The sequence below is a fragment of the Nicotiana attenuata genome, chromosome 7 (assembly GCF_001879085.1).
Source record: "Nicotiana attenuata strain UT chromosome 7, NIATTr2, whole genome shotgun sequence".
NCBI lineage: Eukaryota > Viridiplantae > Streptophyta > Magnoliopsida > Solanales > Solanaceae > Nicotiana > Nicotiana attenuata.
Genome location: NC_031995.1, coordinates 44,419,917 through 44,443,655, shown reverse-complemented (window position 1 = coordinate 44,443,655; position 23,739 = coordinate 44,419,917). Strand labels below are relative to the sequence as shown.

Sequence of the window (23,739 nt, the reverse complement as noted above, 5' to 3'; positions counted from 1 at the left end):
CTGGGAGCCTCTGTTTCTTGCAACTTAAAATTCTGCTTCGTTGTTGTTCTATTTCATATAAGGAGGCTTTAAGCATTTTTACTTACATCAGCCCACTTTATGGGGCTTTAGGTCTAATCCCTTTTTTTTTTTTTACTTAACTTCTATTTAATGATACTGACTTCAAATAACTAATAATATTAACTTTATTAATATTCCTTATTTGTATATCTAATTATTCATAAATAGGGAAGTAATTCAAAAGTCAATCATAAGGGTTTAAATCCATAATAGAAGTATAGTTTTTATGCACTCAAGACAAGATTAAAAAAAAAAATTATATTGAGCGTGTTTGACAGTTTTATAAATTTGAGAAATATTATATTTATAATCTTTAAAATAAGACAAGTTAACTAATTGTGTATATAACTTAAATAAAAAATTTATGTGGCCGGACCAACTCGTTTCTAGAAAAGTACGGTCGGCCTCACAAAGCATATCCTTGTCTTAAAGCGTGTATCTCCATAACATACACCATAGTAATACCATATTTGCCTCTGCATCTTCTAGTATATTCCAATTAACAACTCAGGGATGAGAAATTATTTTCGGATAAAATGTGGGATTATTTAACTACTTTGGTAGAAAAATTGGTAAAACCCGACGAACATATGAAAAATGGAAGATATATTCCTCATTCAATTTGTCCAAATTGGACTGAGTTAAATAGAAGAGGTTAGAAGAGCAGATATGTTACAAAAATATATTATATTATGGATGTTCATTTAGTACTTCGTTGTAAATAAGCTTCCTGAAGAAGCTTATTCATATGGGACTCCGCCGTAAATATGTTTATCTATTTAGTACTCTATTGGAAATAAACCTCCTGAAGAAGCTTATCACTTCGGTACTCGGTTATGGATAAACATTATCCACGGTAGAAGATTATCCATACCAGGTACAATAAGCTTATCCTTTCCATACTCTGTTATGGATAAACATTAACCCCGGTAGAAGATTATCCATACCGGGTACAATAAGCTTATCCTTTCGATACTCCGTTATGGATAAATATTACCCCCGGTAGAAGATTATCCATACCTGGTACAATAAGCTTATCCTTTCGATACTCGTTATGGATAAACATTAACCCCAGTTGAAGATTATCTATATCTGGTACAGTAGCAGCTTACACAGCAGCTTCCTTTCTTCTATAAATAGAGGAGATTCCAGTTTATTATGTACATAAGTTTGAAGTTGAATAATATATCAGTTTCTCTCTATACTTGTATTTACTTTATAGTCTTTATTTTATAACACGTTATTAATACGAGACTCTGCCATCTCGAGCAAATACTTTGAAAGTATCAAAGGTACGAACTTTCTTTTTCTAAATAATGTCAAATCTCTCTAAAATTGAACTTATAGCCCTGGATATATCGGGCAAAAGCTACATGTCTTGGGTGCTTGATGCTGAAATTCATCTTGATGCGATGGGTCTGGCAGACACCACCAAGACAAAAATCAAGCATCAAACCAAGACCGTGCCAAAGCAATGATATTCCTACGCCATCACCTTGATGAGGGCCTGAAAATGAAATATCTTACTGTTAAAGATCCAGTCATACCGTGGAATAATTTGAAAGATAGATATGATCATCTGAATGGTCGTTCTTCCACAGGCACGTTATGATAAGATTTTAAATCTATCAGTGAGTATAATTCTGCTATGTTCAGAATTATTTCCCATTTGAAATTATGTGATGATAATATTACTGATCATGATATGTTGGAGAAAACTTTTACCACTTTTCATGCTTCGAATATGCTCCTGCAGCAGCAATATCGAGAGATGAGATTCAAAAAGTATTCTGAACTTATATCACATCTTCTTGTAGCCGAGCAACATAATGGGCTATTAATGAAAAACCATGAAATCCGACCTACTGGTTCTTGTCCATTCCCTGAAGTGAATGAGACGAACTTCTACCAAGCTAAGCATGGAAGAGGTCGTGGCCCCAGTCGTAGTCATGGCCATGGTCAGGGAAGAAACTTTAATCATAGTAATAATAATGCACCAAAGAACCCTGCTCACCACCAGCAGTGGAAAAGGAAGGAACAAAAGCATGAAGCAATGCAAGCACCAAATGCAGAAAATGCACGCTATAGATGTGGAGGAAAAGGGCACTGGTCACGTACTTGTCGTACGCCAAAGCACCTGGTTGAGCTTTATCAAGCCTCCATAAAGAAGATAGAGAAAAATGCTGAAGCAAATTTTATTTCTGAAGATAATTTGGACTTCATGCATTTGGAAGTAGCTGATTACTTTGCACTGCCAGAAGGATAAACAAGTCATGTGATCGGTGGTGAATCTGTAGAAATGTAAATATTTAATTTTTGTTGTTTGTAATAGATAGTATGGTTATGTAATTATTGTACATAAATAAAAGTTATGATTTGATAATAATATTTACTATAATATATTTTATTTATGTCATTTTGAAGAATATGGATAATCCTCAAATTATGTTTGGATCAAAGACCAATCATGAAGATATTTGTGTAATTGATAGTGGAACAACTCATGCCATATTCAAGGATCAGAAATACTTTTCTTATTTGCATAAGAAAAAAGCAAATGTTTCAATAATTTCTGGTAATATAAGTTTGATTGAAGGCTCCGGAAGAGCCATTATATTTCTGTCTAAGGGAACAAAACTTATTATAGACAATGCATTGTTCTCCTTCAAGTCCCGAAGAGACTTGTTGAGTTTTATAGATATCTGCCGAAATGGATATCATGTTGAGATAATAGATGAAATAAACGTGGAATATCTTTGTATTACAAAGAATATTTCTGGCCAGAAATGCATTGTAGAAAAGTTACCAACTTTATCTTCTGGCTTATACTATTCAAAAATTAGTACAATTGAAGCACACTCTATCTTAAACCAGAAGTTTACGGATTCAATTACTTTTGTGCTTTGGCATGGCCGTTTGGGCCATCCTGGATCAATAATGATGAGACGAATTACTGAAAATTCGAGTGGGCATCCGTTAAAGAACCTGAAGATTCTTACAAATGATGAATTTTCTTGTGATGCTTGTTATCAAGGCAAAATGATCAGTAGACCATCACCAATGAAGGTAGGCATTGAAACCCCTGCCTTTCTAGAGCGTATACATGGGGATATATGTGGACCTATTCACCCACCATGTGGGTTGTTTAGATATTTTATGGTCCTAATAGATGCATCTTCAAGATGGTCTCATGTGTTCCTACTATCATCTCGCAACCTGGCATTTGAAAAGCTACTAGCCCAATTAATTCGATTAAGGGCGCAATTCCCAAATTATCCTATAAAGGCTATTCGCCTTGATAATGCTGGAGAATTCTCATCTCAAGCTTTTGATGATTATTGTCTATGAGTTGGAATAAAAGTTGAACATCTTGTACCTTATGTTTATACTCAAAATGGCCTTGCAGAGTCATTTATTAAACGCCTCCAATTGATAGCAAGACCACAACTTACGAAAACGAAATTGCCCACTACTGTTTAGGGCCATGCTATCTTGCATGCAGCATCACTTATCTGTCTCAGACCGACACATTATAATAAATATTCCCCGTCACAATTAGTTTTTGGTCATTAACCAAATATTGCCCATTTACAAATTTTTGGATGTGACGTGTATGTGCTAGTTGCACCACCGCATCCCAGTATGATGGGCTCACAGACAAGGTTAGGAATTTATATTAGGTTTGAATACCCTCTATTATTCACTATCTTGAACCATTGACGGAAGATTTATTTACTGCTCGGTTTGCAGATTGTCGATTTGATGAAACAAATTTCCCACAATTAGGGGGAGAGAAAAAGGAAATCAAAAGAGAAATTGTGTGGAAAGTTTCATCATTATCTCACTTTGATCCACTTACCCCTATATGTAATCAGGAGGTCCAGAAGATCATCTATTTACAGAATATAGCAAATCAAATGCCAGACGCATTTACTTATTTGAAAAAGATAACTAAGTCACATATCCTTGCAGAGACTGTGCCTATCCGAATTGATGTCCCAGCAGGACCATCTACTAGCATGAGAGCTAGTGAACCCAAAGCACGCTTGAAGCGTGGTAGGCCTTTGCGTTCTAAGGATCAAAATCCTAGAAAAAGAAAATCGACAAATGATAAAAATAATACTATGAAGGGATCTCCTGACGAGACCCAAAATCTAATCAGTTCTGAAATTCCTGAAGAAATCAATAAACCCGAGACTCAAGTGAGTGAGGAACTTTTAATAAGTTCTACTGGTGATGAGGTTAATTTAAATCGATCTGAAATAGTGGTGGATAATATTTTTGCATATAATGTTGCACTTAACATTATGCAATATAATGAGAATCTTGAACCCCGATCTGTCGAAGAATGTCAACAAAGATCTGATTGGCCAAAATGGCAAGAGGCAATTCAATCGTAATTGAAGGCACTTGCTAAAATAGAGGTCTTTGGACCAGTAGTCCAAACAGCTACTGGTATAAAGCCAGTTGGTCATAAACGGGTTTTTGTGCGAAAAAGGAATGATAAAAATAAAATTGAAAGATACAAGGCTCGCCTTGTCGCACAAGGATTCTCACAACGACCTGGAGTCGATTATGAAGAAACATATTCACCTGTTATGGATGCCATAACATTTCGATATCTCATCAGTTTAGCCTTACGTGAAAGGCTTGAAATACATCTAATGGATGTGGTTACAACTTATCTGTAGGGATCATTTGATAATGAAATTTACATGAAAATCCCTGAAGGATTTAAAATTCCTGAAGCATATCCAAAATCTCGGGAAATGTATTCAATCAGATTACAATGATCTTTGTACGGTTTAAAGCAATCTGGGCGCATGTGGTATAATCGCCTCAGTGAATATTTGCTGAAAGAAGGTTATATAAATGATGTTATTTGTCCATGTATTTTTATAAAGAAAATGGCTTCAGAGTTTGTTATACTTGCTGTTTATGTTGATGACATAAATCTTGTTGGAACTCCAGAAGAGCTCCAGAAGGCAATTGAATATCTTAAGAAAGAATTTGAGATGAAAGATCTTGAAAAGACAAAACTTTGTCTTGGTCTGCAAATTGAACATTTAGCAGACGAGATCTTTATCCATCAATCTGCCTATACAGAGAGGGTCTTAAAACGCTTTTACATGGACAAAGCGCACCCATTGAGTACACCAATGGTTGTTCGATCACTTGAAGTGAATAAGGATTTGTTCCGACCTCCAGAAGAGGATGAGGAACTCCTTGGTCCCGAAATACACTATCTCAGTGCAATTGGTGCACTAATGTATCTTGCTAATGCTACAAGGCCTGACATAGCATTTTCTGTTAATTTACTAGTAAGATATAGTTCTTCTCCTACACGGAGACATTGAAACGGGATTAAGCATATATTGCGATATTTAAAGGGAACTCTTGATATGGATTTATTTTATGCTAACAAAGATAGTGCAGATCTTGTTGGTTATGCAGATGCAGGTTATTTATCTGATCCTCATAAAGCTCGATCTCAAACCGGGTACGTATTTATATATGGAGGTACTGTCATATCATGGCGCTCCACAAAGCAATCTATTGTTGCTACTTCTTCAAATCATGCTGAGATAATAGCTATTCATGAAGTAAGTAGGGAATGCATATGGTTGAGATCAATAATTCATCTTATTCGAGAAAGATGTGGTTTGGAATGTGAGAAAAGACCCACAATTTTATACGAAGACAATGTTGCATGCATAGCACAATCGAAGGGGGGTTTACAAAAGGAGATAGAATGAAGCACATTTCACCAAAATTATTCTACACACACGATCTTCAGAAAAATGGTGATATTGATGCGCAACAAATCCGCTCAAGTGACAATCCGGCAGATTTATTCACCAAATCTTTGCCAACTTCAACTTTTGAGAAGATGGTATACAAGATTGGAATGCGGAGACTCAAATATTTGAAACAAGATTTTCATCAGGGGGAGTAAAATACGCGATGCACTCTTTTTTCCTTACTAAGGTTTTTTTCCACAGGGTTTTCCTTATAAGGTTTTTAATGAGACACCTAGCAATGCGTATTACTAAATATGTGTACTCTTTTTCCTTCACTAGAATTTTTCCCACGGGGTTTTTCCTAGTAAGGTTTTAATGAGGCACATTATCTTTTAATGAACATCCAAGGGGGGGTGTTATAAATATATTATATTATGGATGTTCATTTAGTACTCCGTTGTAAATAAGTTTCCTGAAGAAGCTTATCCATATGGGACTCAGCCGTAAATATGTTTATCTATTTAGTACTCTATTGGAAATAAGCCTCCTAAAGAATCTTATCACTTCGTTACTCGGTTATGGATAAATATTACCCACGGTATAAGATTATCCATACCGGGTACAATAAGCTTATCCTTTCGATACTCCGTTATGGATAAACATTACCCCCGGTAGAAGATTATCATACCGGGTACAATAAGCTTATCCTTTCGATACTCCGTTATGGATAAATATTACCTCCGGTAGAATATTATCCATACCCGGTACAATAAGCTTATTTTTTCGGTACTCCGTTGTGGATAAACATACCCCCAGTTGAAGATTATCTATATCTGGTACAATAGTAGCTTACACAGCAACTTTCTTCTATAAATAGAGGAGATTTCAGTTTATTATATACATAATTTTGAAGTCGAATAATGTATCGGCTTCGCCAGGAAAGAAGCGAGGAGGAAGCGAAGCTGTCTACGAAGTTTTGCTTTCTATCTGTACTTGTCTTTACTTTGTAGTCGTTATTTTATAACAAGATAGACTAAAAAAATTGGTAGTTAAGTTCTCATAAGCGCATCACGTGTATTCATGCTTTTATTACTCACTCCGGAGTGCACAATCAGCTAAAGCCACCCCATTGTAATAGTGTTATCTCACACGTCCTCCGCCCCCCCCCCCCCCCACCCCCCCACACACACAAAAAAAACAAATTCAAACTTCTTCTCCTGCTCGCCAGCTCCTTCTACTTCTACACACTTCACCCAATATATACAACAGCAAACAAATACAAACAAGATATAAACGTTTTTCGTGTAAATCTGATCATGTATTTATCCACTCGCTGTTCTTCATCATCATCGTCATCATCCGCCTTTGCTTCCAGGCTTCGCTTTTCTTCCACTATCTCTACTGTACCTACGTTCACATCTACTTCCCCTGTTTCTAGAAGCTTCTCTTCTCCTTCATTTTCCCGCCATATTCAATCTGCAGCGCCGTTTTCTGTTAATTACCGATCATTCTCTTTCTCCTCTGCTCTCCCATCGCTCAGCTGCTCTGTTCCTCGCTGGAGTCACGGCGTTGATTGGCGTTCTCCGATCAGTCTAAGGGCTCAGATTAGAACCACGAGTCCCGATATTGAACGTCTGGATCGCAACATTGCTACTATGGGTATATCTCCTCATGTTTTTTGTTTTTAACTGTCGAAATTGTAATCAATTTAATCAATCCTCATGCTGCTGTTTATAATTGCCTTAAAAGTTAAAACTCCTGTTTCATGCACTGTGCGTTCGAATTAGTTACTTGGTGTTACTTGGGGAATTTTTTTTTACAAATTTGGAAATTACATAAAAGTAATATGTCATGTAGTAATAGATAATAATTTAAAATATTCAAAATGTATTTAAGAAAAATGTGGTCATAGAAGAACCGCCAAATAGTTAGTGACGTTGCCGCGAGCTAGTATTTCATTTTTGGTTTCAAGTATTTAATCTAAAACAAGTATGCTTTTCGTACCTGTACTTGTGTATAGATCAATTGCACGGTTCTTAAAAACCAAAATCCCCTGAAGTAAAATATAAGTACTTAATAACAGTCCTCACAAAGTTGAAGGAAAAAGAAATAATTTTCAAAGCTTTAAAAAAATGCTTCACGGGGTTAACAGATTTGTTGTTATACGCAAAAACTTAAAAAGGACACGTGCTTCGGAATTCAACATAGTTAAAAAGGAAGGAGGAGAATTCAGTTGTTACATAGTTTGCTCAATTGAGAAACTAGAAGTGGGAGCGTGGAGTATCTGCAATTTTTTCCCCTTCATCTTTAACGAAGATCAAACTACAAATGAGCGGCAGAATTGACAGTTCATGAGAATGTCTCCTATGGAATGAAGATGAGTAACAAGTATTACCATAGATATTTGGAAAGTATTTTATTGATTGTTTCAGGTGGTTGAAATGTATTCACTTATGAAATTGCTAATATTTATCTAAACGCTGCTTTTCTATGCAATTCTACCAATATTCAGTGATATTCATTGGGATGAAAGATTTGATCATATAAAATATATATTGCACCTTAATGTGTTTAACATTACTTTAACAGGTTTTCTAACTTGATTTATTATGCGTTTTCTAGAGTAGGTATAATTGAGGTTGAAACTAGGTTTTTAATGGATTAGCTGCGTAACAAGGTTGTGGATTTCCGTGTCATTGTCTTCTCTGGATTTGGGATTCGCTAGCCATTTGATGCAAATTTCGATGCCACAAGACTTTATGCAGGAATTTGTGATGTATGATTATTTAGTTTTGACCGAGAAAATCCTAAATCAAATGATCTTTTTAAATTTATATCCAGCTTCAGAGCATCCTTTCAGAGGAATATTTACTAGTCTTCCCAAGCCTGGAGGTGGCGAGTTTGGAAAATTCTACAGTCTTACTGCTCTAAATGATCCAAGGATTGGTATGCACTTAAATAGTTTTTCTATATTTAAGTCAAACTCCTGTGATGGTTATCTAGTTCCTGCATTTAATATTGAAAGTCCTTGTTGTCAAGCCAACATTTCAGAAATTTCTGCATTTCATTTCTTGTGACGCAGACAAGCTACCTTTTTCTATAAGGATACTATTGGAATCTGCTATACGGAATTGTGACAATTTCCAAGTATCCAAGGATGATGTTGAGAAAATCCTGGACTGGGAAAATACTGCACCAAAGCAAGTTGAAATTCCATTTAAGCCTGCCCGTGTTTTGCTACAGGTGAAAAGCATGAAATGCTGTGATGAGTGCTGATTGTTGTAGCATTAACAGATTTATGATCTTTTGATAATGTACTTAGGATTTTACTGGAGTTCCAGCTGTGGTTGATCTTGCCTCTATGCGTGATGCTATGAAGGAGCTTGGTAGTGATCCTGACAAGATTAATCCTTTGGTACACTTCTTGTTCAGCTGGTTCCTGTATTGCTCATGACTTTTATTGCTCCGTGGAGGGTTGTGGTGGTTCTTGATTCCTCATCCCGTATATTAAGACAGTGATAATTTGTCCAGGTTCCAGTTGACCTTGTAATTGACCACTCGGTGCAAGCTGACGTGGTAAGATCAGAAAATGCTTTGCAGGCAAATATGGACATTGAATTCCAGAGAAACAAAGAGAGGTTTGCTTTTCTCAGATGGGGGGCCACTGCCTTCCGCAACATGCTTGTTGTTCCTCCTGGTTCTGGTATTGTTCATCAGGTATGATCATACCTTCTTTTTAAAACTTTTGAAAAAACAAAGAGAGGCCTAATGTATGCTGCTACCAAGCTGTTAGCGCCCTTTAAAAAGTTGTTTCTGGTTTTACACTCTGCTTGCTACTTCTTGTTTGCTTTCAGATTTTTTTTGGACACCATTTCTCCTGTTTGTTTCCTTATTCTCCTCTCAACTATTGGATAGGTTAATTTGGAGTACCTTGGACGAGTGGTTTTCAACTCAGATGGTGTACTTTATCCGGATAGTCTAGTTGGGACTGACTCTCATACCACAATGATCGATGGATTAGGAGTTGCTGGATGGGGAGTTGGTGGTATTGAAGCAGAGGCAGCAATGCTTGGGCAGGTATTTAATTTATTTCAACCTCCATCAAATATAGTAAATGAGATCTCCCAGTCCGTAATACTGCTATGCATCACCACTCCCCCTTCTTTTGTTGTCACAACGTGGATTGCTTGAATGCCAAGGTGACACTATTGCCTCAGCATACTTGCCTTTCAGAATATCTTGGCCTATTAACTGCTACTTGTTGTTACCTGATCGATTACCACTTTTAAATTTTAATATCTATTCGTTAGCATTCAAAAGTTTTCAAGAGTGATAATCATTTGAACCTTTTATTCATCATTGTACTTGCCCCAGTGAGAATATGAGGTTTTTGGGTGATGTTCCCTTTCGGTAGAATATATTTTGGATGAAAACTTGGGTTGTCGTTTATTGATGATTTTGATGCTCCTGCCTCTAAGTTACGGACGAGAGAGAACATTAATCTCCTTAATAACTTAGTGGTTGTTTAGCGTCCTGGTTATACCATATAACATTAATCTCTCAACGTCTGCATTTCTATGTTATCACACGTAGCCCCTTGAGGAACACTGCAATTTAATTAATTGATTAATTCTTTTTCTTTTCTTCTTTTTTATTCTGACAGCCAATGAGCATGGTTTTGCCTGGTGTTGTCGGCTTTAGAATGTCTGGAAAATTGCGTGAAGGGGTGACAGCAACTGATTTGGTCTTAACTGTAACTCAAATGTTACGAGACCACGGTGTTGTCGGAAAGTTCGTCGAGTTCCACGGTATTAACCATCACTCTGGCTCTTTTAAAATGGCTAAACCAATGTCCTTTCTGAATGTGGCTCATTTAGTTTCATTGGTATATAGGTCCAGGAATAGCCTCACTTTCTTTGGCTGATAGGGCAACAATTGCAAATATGTCTCCCGAGTACGGAGCTACCATGGGTTTCTTCCCAGTAGATCATATGACATTACAGTACCTTAGATTAACTGGACGTAGTGAGGAAACAGTTAGTTGTTCCCCTTTTTCCTTCTTTAATTTGTAGTCTGTTGAAAGAAAATAATTTGTTTATTGCTCCTAAGTCTCAATACTTTATATTATTAGATAACAATGATCGAGGAGTACTTACGGGCAAACAAAATGTTTGTTGACTACAATGAGGTAAACTTTCTATTAGATTGTTATACTAAGGTAATGTTTGACTTTTTTGTGATGTACCTTTGTGGTGTCATTTTACACACAGCCTCAAGATGAGAGAGTTTACTCATCTTATTTGGGATTGGATCTTGCTGATGTTGAACCCTGTGTCTCGGGACCAAAAAGGTACTCCAATATTTATAAACTTGTTACGTACCAAATTTTTGCATAGCTCATTGTTAGATTCCGTCTAGTGTTCTCACTGTTGTCATTTTTAATAGGCCAAACGATCGTGTCGCTCTGAAAGATATGAAAGCTGATTGGCATGCATGTCTTGATAACAAACATGGATTCAAGGTTGTTCTTTTCCTTCGCGAACGTTTTGAATTTTGGGGATATTCTTTTCCCGTGTCTTTTGCATCTAAAATATGCAAATTCTGATTGACAAAGTATCAATTCATTTTAGGAGCTGAGACAAGAATGTCATAGAAGTGTTTACTTATCAAAAAATATGTCATGAAGCGTTGATCAACACAATAAATAAGCCCTTTTTTTAAAATCATGCAGGGATTTGCTGTGCCCAAGCAGGAGCAAGATAAAGTTGCAAAATTTACATTCCATGGGCTTCCTGCTGAACTTAAGCATGGTAGTGTCGTTATAGCTGCTATAACGAGCTGCACAAATACATCTAATCCAAGTGTCATGCTTGGAGCTGGTCTTGTTGCAAAAAAGGCCTGTGAATTAGGTTTGGAGGTTAGTTTGGTGCCTAAACTTAGCTGCAAGCCTTGTAGTTTGTCACGCAAATTATTTGCAGATGGAGCATGCTTCTAAAAAATAAGTTGTGTGATTATTGAATAGGTTAAACCATGGATAAAAACAAGTCTAGCTCCAGGGTCAGGGGCTGTTACAAAATACCTCCATAAGAGGTACTGTTGGTGATCAATTGTTACTTATCCTGGCCCTTCCCTTGTCCTGGAACATTATTATTTGTTCACTTCTATTTCTGACCTTGTATTGCAGCGGCCTACAGAAGTACCTGAACCAGCAGGGCTTCTATCTTGTTGGCTATGGTTGCACAACATGTATTGGTAATTCTGGAGATCTTGATGAATCAGTTGCTTCTGCCATCACTGACAATGGTATAGTCCAATTTATAACGTGATCCTTGCTATTTTTCTTCCATCAGAGAGAAAAAGTCTAAGTTATGCATTTTCTGAGTACTTTCACATGGTGCTGCAATGGCATTCTGTCTGCTTGAGCAGGTCAACTTTTAGCAAGAAAAATAATTGGCTATGTTAGTGATGTTCTTGGGATTCTTTTCGCAGATATTGTAGCTGCAGCTGTGCTTTCTGGAAATCGAAACTTTGAAGGCCGTGTTCACCCCCAAACAAGAGCCAATTATCTTGCTTCGCCACCGCTGGTTGTTGCATATGCGCTTGCGGGAACGGTATGCTGAGATGAGTTAGTGGAGGACCTGTTCCACATTTTCTCCTTTAGATTGATACCCAAGCTAAAGGAGTGAACTTTCTGTGCCAAGATGCTTCTTTCTGTGCTTTATTTCCCATTAGCTACTCAAACAGTAGCTTTCAGTTTCACTAAATGTGTGGACGAGAGCCCTTTCGAACCTTGTTTAGCATGTTTCTTCTGTATAGTTTATGACCTGCTGCTTGTATTTTGTTTCACTTATTTTTACTTTTGTTTTGGCTACCGAGATTTCCATTCTCTCCTTCTTTTGGGATGGGGGGAGGGGTTTGTTTCTGGATCTTGCATGTAATCATCACTAGATTACCTACTTTGCTAGCATGTTTTTAGTTAAAATTCTTTCTGCTATATTTTTCAGGTTGACATTGACTTCGAGAAGGAGCCTATTGGAATTGGAAAAGATGGAAAAGGTGTATACCTTAAGGACATATGGCCTAGTAATGAAGAAATTGCGGAGGTATTATTCTTTTGCTGTCCTCAATAAACAATGATTATCTCTATCGCCCCTTAAATAAGACTAAAGATGATCTTCCTTTAGGTTGTTCAATCAAGTGTGCTCCCCGAGATGTTTAAGAGCACTTACGAAGCTATTACTCAGGGAAATCCTATCTGGAATCAACTCTCTGTCCCGTCATCCAATCTCTATGCATGGGATCCGAATTCAACCTATATTCATCAACCCCCATATTTCAAGGGCATGAGTCTCGACCCTCCCGGCCCTCATGGGGTGAAGGATGCCTACTGCTTATTGAACTTTGGTGATAGTATAACCACTGATCATATCTCTCCAGCAGGTAGCATTCATAAGGACAGTCCTGCTGCAAAGTATCTTATGGAGCGTGGAGTTCAGCGGAAGGACTTCAATTCATATGGCAGCCGTCGTGGCAATGATGAAGTGATGGCTAGAGGTACTTTTGCTAATATTCGCATCATCAACAAGCTTTTGAATGGGGAAGTCGGTCCAAAGACCATTCACATACCGAGTGGGGAGAAACTTTATGTGTATGATGCAGCAATGGTGAGTTAAAATGTCTATTCAGGAAATGTTCCACTATTGTTTGGCTAAGAGCTTTTGTAAATAAGCTCTTCCTCTTATTTTATTACATTCTCCCCCCTTTTTCATATGTAAGGACTAATTAACGTTTCTTCCTGCTCTATTGTACTACTCACAGCGATACAAATTCGCCGGGCACGACACCATTGTTATTGCTGGAGCAGAATATGGGAGTGGAAGTTCCCGGGATTGGGCTGCCAAGGGCCCAAGGCTACTAGTAAGCATTTTAGACCAGTTTCCGCAGTTTAAAATTTCTTTCTTTGTTTTCTTTTTCTCTATGATGTTACACTAATGTTCTTGAAAAAAGGGAGTAAAAGCAGTGATTGCAAAAAGCTTTGAGAGGATTCATCGCAGTAACCTGGTTGGAATGGGCATTATACCACTTTGCTTTAAGCCTGGTGAAGATGCAGAAGCACTAGGTTTAACTGGTCATGAGCGTTACACTATTGACCTTCCACAGAGGATTTGTGATATAAGGCCCGGACAAGATTTAACCGTGACTATTGATAGTGGAAAATCTTTCACCTGTACTCTTAGATTTGACACAGAGGTATGTATATTGTTTCTACTACTTTTTAACTCCTTGTCTTTTAATAAATTATCTGCATTGACTTGTGCAAAACTCAAGTAAAATGTTCGATTAAATAAAATTAATTAAAATGTGTTTTAAGATTGAATACAACATAGTTTGGTTATACTGGAAAGTTATTGGATAGTCTGAAGAGGAATCTATTTGGACGCTTGGTGAACAAGGAGTTAACTATTTTACGAAACAGGTCAATTATTTTATTTTTGGGGAATGTTGAAAAAAGTAGTTTTCAGTTTTATTGAGCTGGAGATGTGCATTTTAAGGGTGTGTTTGGTATAACGGAAAATGTTTTGTTGGAAAACAAGTAGTAATCTTATTCATTTTTCAATGTTTGGTACGCAAATTAAGGAAAATGACTTCTCAAGAGTATTCATAGATAATTTAGATATAATAAACATGAAACCATAAACTTTCAAACCAACAACCTTCCTAACTCACATTTTTCATAAACTTTCGAACTGCTAAACTTTTGAAACCGCAGAATTTCTAACCCTTTGGAACTTGTAAAATTTTGAACCTTTAAATCGATAAATAAAAAAACTAAAACTGAAAAATATATTAAAAAATATTTTTACCGGGGGTTGGGGGGGGGGTAGGGGAGGGTGGGGGGCGAGTTGGGGGTGGGTGGTCGCAGAAATTTGAAATTGCAAATAAAAAAATAAGGTTAAAAAAAATAGTTTTTTTGCGGGAGGGGGTGAGGGTGGGGGTGGGGTGGAGGGGTAGTAGAGTGGGTGGTAATGAAAAAGCTGAAATTTAAAAGAAAAAACCTTTTTTGGAGAGAGGGGGTGGGTGGGTTGGTGAGGGTAGGGAAGGTTGAGAAGGAGTTTTGGAAAATGTTTACCCTTCTCTTGATAAGGAAAATATTTTCCTCCAATTGGAGGAAAATGAGTTTATAAAGAAAATATTTTCCAAAATATTTAAGCCAACCAAACATGGGAAAACTGGAAAATATTTTCCGTCATACCAAACACATCCTAAGTGGTTTTATTTCTCTTTTTCTTTCTTTCAACTAACACAGTTAGTGATGGAGACTCCATTACAGAACATCTAACAGTTTTGACTTGTAATCATCATTTGTTCCTTTGCATTTCATTTTTTCTTTCATATGCTAAGCTGCACAATCTGGATTGTCGCAAGTCTTGACATTTGTTCAAACTTGGCCCCGTTAGGATCAATGTATGCATAAAGAGTTTATAATTCTATCATCTGGCGGTTTCGTGCAGGGCACACCCCTCATCTTATCAACTTATTATGGTTAAAGACTTAATGAAGTGAAAAATATGTTAATATAGTATGGCTAAGTGGGAGAAGTCTATATATTAAAGCATGTGATGTATTTATTATTTTAGTGTAATATTCGGTGCGATTACATTTTATATTATGATAGCTTTTATATTGTTGATTTGCAACTGTAGGTTGAGCTGGCATATTTTGACCATGGTGGCATCCTTCCTTACGTCATTCGGAACTTAAGCAAACAGTGAAATACAGCCTAGGCGCATATATGTTGTACTACATGCTTTGCCTATGCTGGGAGCGTCGTTCAAGATGACGGATGTGCTGAACTCGTTTATGCATATAAGAGATGATGATATGGGTTGTAACTATCTTGTAATTATTAGATCTTTTCTTCCCTCGTGTTTAGATGACAGTCGGAACGATTTCATAGAAGAGGTTAAAGACTGTCTCAGCAGCCACTGATAACCTCCATCTTATTGCAAGCTAAGTTGGGGTCGCGTAAGATTAATTGAGTGGGACGTTTGTACCACCAAAGGATCTGATGTAGTGAATGTGACTGCTCTTTTCTTAACCAGAGCAAACCTTTGGTATGAAAAAATTCTTGGTAGGGAGCGCTTCCCCCGAACGGGGCCCTTGTATAAATTCAAATATAGTCGATTTCAATGTGGGTACCGAACACGGGGGAAATTAAAAAAAAATTAAAAAAAAAAAAGAAAAAAAAAAGAGGGGAACGTTTGTACTCTGTTTCCCTTCAAAATATAAAGAAAATTTTACTTTGAAATACCAGTTTTTCCAATTTCTTCCTTGGGAACATTGATAAAAGCAACTAGCGATTACCAAAAAATAGAGTAACTAGCCAAACTGGTGGTCATAATTAAGAGAACTCTTTTGAGAGGGGACCAAAATAAAGTAACTAGCCAAACTGGGGGTCATAATTAAGAGAACTTTTTTGAGAGGGGACCAAGCAAGAATACAATCCTTAGACCTCTTGAACCCTTTTAGTCATGCACTGTGGATATACTTCCTGTCTATAGATCAGTAATACAGTATCTCCCGTGCGCTAGATAACTCTCAACTTTAAAGAAAGTGGTCAGGAAAGCTCCTCGTGCACAAGAGGATTATAATTTATAACTTTGGCCAGACAATATGAAAGCTTCCATGTACTACCGAGGCAAACTTTGAAACAATCCCAACTGTTTGCTCAAAAAGTCGTTAATAATATTTGTATGGGAAGCAAAAAGACTGGAAATTCACACACTGCACATGAAAAAAGAAAATGGCGCACCTCATTAAATCATCCTCAGCAGAAAAAATCCTAATGTACATACATGCCGAAGACGACTACAAAGAACAATACACACACCTTACCAGAGGATTGACCAGAGGAGAGAGGAAGGCTTGCTTGACAGTGGCCTCCCTTTCAACAGTGTGATGACCCAAATAGACTCTTCCACTCCCTGAAAGAAACCACTGTATGTACAAACTTTGTTGGAAGCTCGGGAATATTTGCCTTCCTCTCAACAGTCAGTTGCAAAGAGAAGCTTCCCAGTTACCCGTGAGAGATTAAATACAACTCTACGTGAGGCTTGCTTATAATTCTTCACTGTCAATTCTGCTACCAAACAGAAGCTCTTTCTATTGGCTGATAAAGATCAAATACAGGTTCATTGAAGTACACATCTATTTTCAGTTCCGAATGTTCAGGGATTTGCTAGCCAGCGAAGCAAGTGCTAGTGCTTTTGCCCTACTATTCATCATTACCCATTCCTTTTCTGCACGTCGCTGATGTTGTCTGGCATTCTTTGCTCGCTTTGGTGCTAGCCGATTGTCTCTCTCTAGAAATGCAAGTCTAAACTTTTCCGCCACGGGCAACTCTTCTGTGCTTGAAACTGATGATGCTGATTTTCTAGGTACAAATCCAGATACAGCCCAGGTTTTGGGGTCGATATCTTCAACAATGGGATCATCTAATGATACGTCTAGTCTTGCTCCTCTAGGAACATCAATCCCCCTGTAACCCAGTGGTGACGGCTTTGGATTTACTATGATTCGTGGGCATTCGTCAGACAAACTCTCCAGCTGGTCCTTTTCAATTTTTGGCTGCAAAAGGATTAGATAAAGATGAACTCTGAGCTCAGAAGACTACTTCCAGGGGTAGCCGGGGATAAGGGAAAATCAATGAAACTGGAGGTTAAAAAGATAATCTACTTTGCTACTCCAGTTCGGAAGTCACATGCATAACTCCTAACAAGAAAGACGAAGTTGCAAGCCTGAACAAATAGAATTCATACCCATAAAAGCCAACGCAAGGATGTCGCACCATGCGCTATTTCTGAGGTATCGAGTTCCTCCCATGACTCTCCTTCCACATGCTCTAGTGTTGGTTTCAACAAAGCGAAGCATCTACGAGCTGTGTTCTCACTCCGAGGGCAGCCTCTGCAACAGTAACTCTGATTCATTCCAGTTATGTGGTTAATTTTTACATTTTCTTTACCTACTCAGAGAGAGAGAGAAGAAAAAAGATCTTTGAAATATATTTTATCAAGCAAGATATATGATGAACCAAGATTTTTTACAAGGGATTTCTTTCGTAGAAACACTTCAAATGATATGGCGTAAATAGTTGAAACATGCAATGTCATTTCTTCTATCTTTTTCCTTTTTCGTATTCTCCGTTAGAATGTCTTTTGGCTAGCTTCGCAGAAGGCAGGCCCACAGGGAAACTAGAGGATTCACAAGAAAAATCCTTAGGAATCCAAACAGATCTAGTCAATAAGCCGAAACTTCCTTATAACAGGACAACAACCATGTGTTTAAGCATGCCAGGCTTATCATGTAGGATGCGTCATTATATTATGTGGTTACATGAAAGTGATGAGAAGTTAAAGCCAACACAAGAAAAGCATGGCAAGCGACTATTCAAGATAATGTTAAATTGCATAATTTATATATATGATGCATGCATTAAAACATAGAAGTCCTTACCCCCAGAATATATCCACTTGAAAAAGAAAGCTCATAATTAATGACAAGAAGCAAAAGCAAGGATGAAATGCCAAACCCCAAATGTTTGACCATTATATTCCTAAGGACAGACAATACCAAGAACCTCGCACAAACTACGTAAAGGATAACAATCATGCAAGACTATATATATGCGCTAAGCATCCTGTCGAAGAAACATGATCAAAACTATAAGATTTTTCATAGCAAGTAATGTGCAGAATCAAAATGAGACAAAACATATTGGATCTAGAATCAATTAACACAGCTTTTCGCCATTTGCTTGTCTAGCCTCCTCTATGCCTTCTACACATGCACGCACTGCTTCAAACATGAATATATTGAAGACAACAAGAATTGGGTTACACAAGCAAAACCAAAGCATCAAATTTGAGCACCTTAAGGCCAGCTCAAATATCTAAAACATAGCCAACAAATGCTTACCGTGCACATATTTGAGAAGAATCTTAATACCGAATGTACTCACTGGTAACTAAACCAAAACTTAACATGGAAAGGTCCACAGGTTCTAAGCAACAGTTATAAGAAAACCAAATGGACAATAGGTTAACCAGAAAATCATTTCTGAAATGCTAGCTTAGGAGAAATTCAAGAAACTGGATCTTGTAATTGTTGCATAAAATTTTTTTAAGCTTCATGCCTGAAAGAAGTGACTTATTAAGAACGGGAACCTACCCCCATCTCAGTATTTCAAGAGACTGGCATTTCAGCAAGAGTTCTGATACACCAGCTGACGTGAGCTTGCTGCAGCGACTGTGACAATGGATGTTCACATTTAGCTTTACATTTCAAAACCAAATTTAAGTTGAGCAGCAGAAAAAGGACTGAAATAGGTGATAGTGTAGCCTGCACAAAGTGTGTAATGCAACTTTAAAGAAAAATGAAATTCAGAAACAGTACTTAGAATAAAATTGTTCACATGAGTACAAGATCATGAACTAGCTAGAGAAAGCAAGAAGAGTAGAAAATGGGAGTTAACGCCTCATAACTAAATTTATGGGAGTTAACGCCTCATTACCTGATTTCTGAGCCATACAATCAGTACACTAGTTGACTTAATTTACTAGTAGTTGAGAGCCCTGCTTCTTACTGATTGCAGATTTTTGACATAGGACAATACATTTAGTGTGCCTCAGTGGAAATGAGAGATGTCATGTAGAAAGCCATAGTTGGTGCACCATGCATGTCCAGTAAGGAAGTCAAACCAGAAAATCCCTTATCCACTTGCATGTTGTTTTTAAAAACAAAGAAACCCTCAAGTAATGAAATGATCAAAAAAGCAATACCTTATATCAACTGCTTGCAGATGTTTGCATGTTTCAACCACTTGTAATAGGCCAATATCAGAAACCTCTGAGCCAGACAAGTCAAGGATTTCCCAGGAGCTATCAGCCAATGCAACAATAACATTGTCATTCAATAACCTTCTCCTCCTTGCAATTGCCACAAGGGCCATCTAACAATTAGAACAGATTGTTCAAGTAACAAGAAAAAATTAGAGTCGAGATAAATAGCTAGGACACAAATCAGCATATTAAAGTAACGTCATTAAATAGACTAAATAGTTTGCAAGATAGCATGGGAAGACAACTGGCTTGGCCAAAACATACTAAAGGAGCTATACCCTGACATCTACAACTTGAACCTACAACAAGGAGCTACTGTTGGAGAGATATGGTCAACTCAAGGTTGGAACCTCAGGTACAGAAGACTACTTAACGACTGGGAAAATTGCAAGCATAACAGAATTCTACAACACATTGAATCAGTTCAAGGAGACAACATTCTCTGAAGATTGTATCTTATGGCAAGGGAACGAGCAAGGGAACTTCACAGTCAAATCAGCATACAAGGAATTCAACCTAGCCAACCAGATTGGTTCCTGGCCATGGAAGCTAATTTGGAAAGTCAAAATTCCATTTAAAGTTGCCTGCTTTACTTGGCTGTTGGCTAAAAAATCACTTTTTGACTCGGGACAATCTCATCAGGAGGGGCTTTCAACTATGCGCCAGATGCTACCTATGTGGCGACGAAACTGAGACAATCAACCATCTTTTTTTACACTGTAGGATTACAGAGCAAATATGGAGGATTTTCATTAATCTGAAAGGGATCATGTGGGTAATGCCTAGGGGTATACTGGATGTTCTAAGATGCTGGAGCAAACATGGTACTTCCCCCAATCAAAAATAGAGATGGAAGATTGTCCCACCTTGCATTTGGTAGACAGTTTGGTTAGAGAGAAACCAAAGATGTTTTGAAGACAGAAGAAGCACTATCCAGAAATATGTTTAGTCCTTTTCCGCTTTTGGTGTAAACAAGAGTATTTGGAAGATCCAGAGTTCATTGAAGTTTTAGGAACCTTATAGTACAGTAGGGAATCTGCATCTTCCTATACCACTTTTGTAAATTTGGGTGCCTCTTTCCCTTAATGCAGTCAATATAAATACAAAACTTGTTACCTTCTCAAAAAAAAGATAGCATGGATTGACAGTTTTATTTTTCTTTTTCAGTCGCCTCCCACCCCCCTAAAAAAACAAAACACCCCCAATTACCAAAGGAAACAAAAGAAGGAAGAAACCCAAATGTATTCTCTAATAGCCAAGGAGCAGTCTTTTTGTCAAAAGTTGGAAGAAAAATTCCAGGGAAACACTGATTCACTATTAAGTTCATCCTTAATATGGTGGAGTAACAAACTTGCCAAAATTTGAGCTTGCTCTACTAGGATATAGGAAATTCGTGATTTGCCATTTTATGGATTGAAAACCTGATCATCTTAAGGGAATGTAAAAAGAACATATGGTTAATTGAAGCATGAAAGGCTCCTTGATTTAAAAAGCAGAAGTTGTCGGGTTAAATGATTGCCAATTAAAAACTAGCAGTATTACGCCTACCAAAGGACACATCTTTAGAAATTATGTATAAAACAGCGCATAAGAATGTTGAACCTTCATATTGGACGGAAAATTAGCAGCTATCTCGGTGAGATCTTCGATAATATCCTCAAAATGTCTGCCAATAACTCCAAGACACAAGCTCACCAAGCTGGGAGGCTTTCTCTTCTTAATAGCTAATACTGTGTAACAAAACAAACCCTACTCGATAAATAACTCATCACATTTCACAAGCCCATCACAATTCACAACGGAGAAACATACCCGATGCCTGAAACGAGAGGCTGTAATATTTAGCTTCTGAATTAGGATTGGAGTAAAGGTTCGGCACAGAATCCTTAACGCCGATGACTTCAGGGGCTTTTGCTTTGTCCATCAACTGGAAGATAGAATGGAAGGAGAAGGCTGATTCAGGATCAAATCCAACTGGGGTGAATCGGGAATCTTCGCCGGTGACTCTTCTTTCCTTATATTTTTGGTTCTTGACTTTCACTGACGGCCACTGTTACCGACTATGACCACACGAAACTTCTGTTCCACGATGCGTTTGGACGATATTTGTTCCATTAAAAGATGTAATTAAAATAATTAATACTACTCCATATATTTTAATTAACTAGTCACGTGTATTTCCTATTATTCTTTTACATAACATATATATACATATTTAGTTAATGCATGCATATCCCAATAATATTTAATTTAGTTATAAATTACTAATTTAACTATACTAACATCTAGCATTCTCACGTAACATGAGAGCTTTTATGAGTAAAGTCAAAAGGCATACTCTCCGACAGAGTATCTTTATTCTTCTAGCAAATATATATATCAATTAAATTTTGGTATATTGCTCCAATATAGATGACGCTATAAGCAACATTCTTTGATCAACTTTATCTTCTCCATATTCTTCAACTATGACAATATCATCTGTGCTTTGGTATAATTGTCTTCTTAATGTTGATTACTCTTTTATATAAAATTCAAGCCTCGCCTTTTCTATTCTAATGTTCATGGCATGCACTAAAATTTTAGCTTCATTGTATACACCTACAAGTAATATTTGTTTACATATCGATAATTGTTAGAGTGATTAAATCTCATCGCTGGATATGAAAGATTGAATTGCATAATGCATCATTTTTAATCTAGTTAATGAAAATTAAGTAATCAAATATTAAAAATTGTAGGCTTTTTATTTTAAAAAAAAAAAAAAGTTAGAACTTGAAATCTTCGATGACCATGATTCTTTCTTCAAATCAGCCTTATCACACCAAGGAACTATCATTTCTCATCCCCAATTACTAAATGGGGCTTAGACAAAGGTAACATACCAAAAAAGAAACATAAAAGAAGTGAAATCAAATTAAAGTGGGACTTAGAGGAAAGTGTTAGAAGGAATTAATATATTTATCAAAATGATGGACTTTAAAATTGCTTTATTCCTTTGCTTTCCAGAAATGATTCAGATGTAGATAAAATGTATTAGTCCAACTTGTAAGAAGTATACTACCTATATTAATGTAACTTTAGGAATACAACAAACTAAAAGCGTAGAGAAGTACTCACAAAACTGTTAGGTATATATAATTAGTGTATGTATTAGTTGATGATCATTGAGATAATCTTTTTTTTAATCTTCGTGAACTCAAACATACGAAGAGAGAAAACGAAACCCTGGCAAAATTTAAACTTTAATCATCTCCAAATTATAAAAATTTCATATTACATATCTCAGTTTCAGAAGCACTGAACTTACAAGTCGATTTTGCAGAGATCTTGCCGAGGATTTAGCGAGAAGGATAGATAGACGGATTAGTTGCAGGCAGACACTATGACATAAAGTAGAAGAGAAGAAATGGCTGATGAAACAAGATGGGTATATTAGTGAAGTAGTAAGAGGTCAAAAAAAAAAAACTAAAAGGTCAAACTTGAAGATTAACGGAGAAGATCAAGAGGAAGGAAAAATCGCCAAAGATTTGATTGTTTAAAGAGAACGAAAAAAATTATGTAACTCTTCAAACACATGATCTGATGGTTTGCGACTCTTTGAAAAGGTTTTCTTTTAGTGTCTAGGCTCTTTTGTTTTCCTTTGCTCAAGTGTAGGTCCCTTTTTATTATAAAAAGTTAATTAAATACGGGTTGTAGCTTTAATTTTTCATTTTCATTTTGTTAATGAAAAACAAAAAGGAACAGTTGTAACTATTAACAAAAAAAAAAAAAAAATGAAGCGTTGGCTTGGTTTTGTTTAGAATTTTATTTAGATTAGTTAAATTTTTAAGAAGGGTATTATGGTAATTCAACTTTTAGGTTGAGGGGTTCCCACTTTTATAATAACTAGTTTTCCGGCACGTGCGTTGTACGTGTATACCTAGTTATGTACTATATCATTTTGTAAAATAATATCAATATTGTTAAAATTAAGCTTTAAATAAATAATTACACATGAAAGGATAAAGTTTAAGTTTATGTGAGTTATCAATGTAGAT

General features: G+C 36.8%; 3 protein-coding genes across 5 annotated transcripts; 2 read left to right on the top strand and 1 right to left on the bottom strand.

Annotated features, from left to right (window-relative positions):
- LOC109230011 lies at positions 1,805 to 2,326 on the top strand. Its single transcript, XM_019395549.1, has one exon. The coding sequence runs from the start codon at positions 1,805 to 1,807 to the stop codon at positions 2,324 to 2,326; it is 522 nt and encodes a 173-aa protein (XP_019251094.1).
- Positions 7,064 to 15,936, top strand: LOC109229005 (aconitate hydratase, cytoplasmic-like). The gene is made up of 20 exons (XM_019394300.1): positions 7,064 to 7,460; positions 8,643 to 8,747; positions 8,884 to 9,044; positions 9,124 to 9,216; positions 9,333 to 9,518; positions 9,717 to 9,878; positions 10,465 to 10,609; positions 10,695 to 10,837; positions 10,933 to 10,989; positions 11,072 to 11,151; positions 11,247 to 11,322; positions 11,533 to 11,718; positions 11,824 to 11,891; positions 11,986 to 12,104; positions 12,291 to 12,412; positions 12,806 to 12,904; positions 12,986 to 13,465; positions 13,620 to 13,718; positions 13,809 to 14,051; positions 15,506 to 15,936. The coding sequence occupies exons 1-20, from the start codon at positions 7,118 to 7,120 to the stop codon at positions 15,572 to 15,574; spliced, it is 3,036 nt and encodes a 1,011-aa protein (XP_019249845.1). The 5' UTR covers positions 7,064 to 7,117; the 3' UTR covers positions 15,575 to 15,936.
- On the bottom strand, positions 16,174 to 21,812 carry LOC109229007. 3 transcript variants are annotated; one of them, XR_002068489.1, is made up of 7 exons: positions 21,512 to 21,812; positions 21,302 to 21,429; positions 19,640 to 19,809; positions 19,029 to 19,106; positions 17,621 to 17,765; positions 16,693 to 17,429; positions 16,174 to 16,586 (listed from the first exon to the last, which is right to left on the bottom strand). XR_002068489.1 is itself a non-coding variant. In XM_019394301.1 (6 exons), exons 1-6 carry the CDS (start codon positions 21,621 to 21,623, stop codon positions 17,016 to 17,018), a joined length of 1,047 nt encoding a protein of 348 aa, XP_019249846.1. In that variant the 5' UTR covers positions 21,624 to 21,812; the 3' UTR covers positions 16,420 to 17,015. The 3 variants fall into 3 exon arrangements, 1 of the variants encoding a protein (XP_019249846.1); XR_002068490.1 differs by having other exon boundaries at positions 16,698 to 17,429; XM_019394301.1 differs by having other exon boundaries at positions 16,420 to 17,429.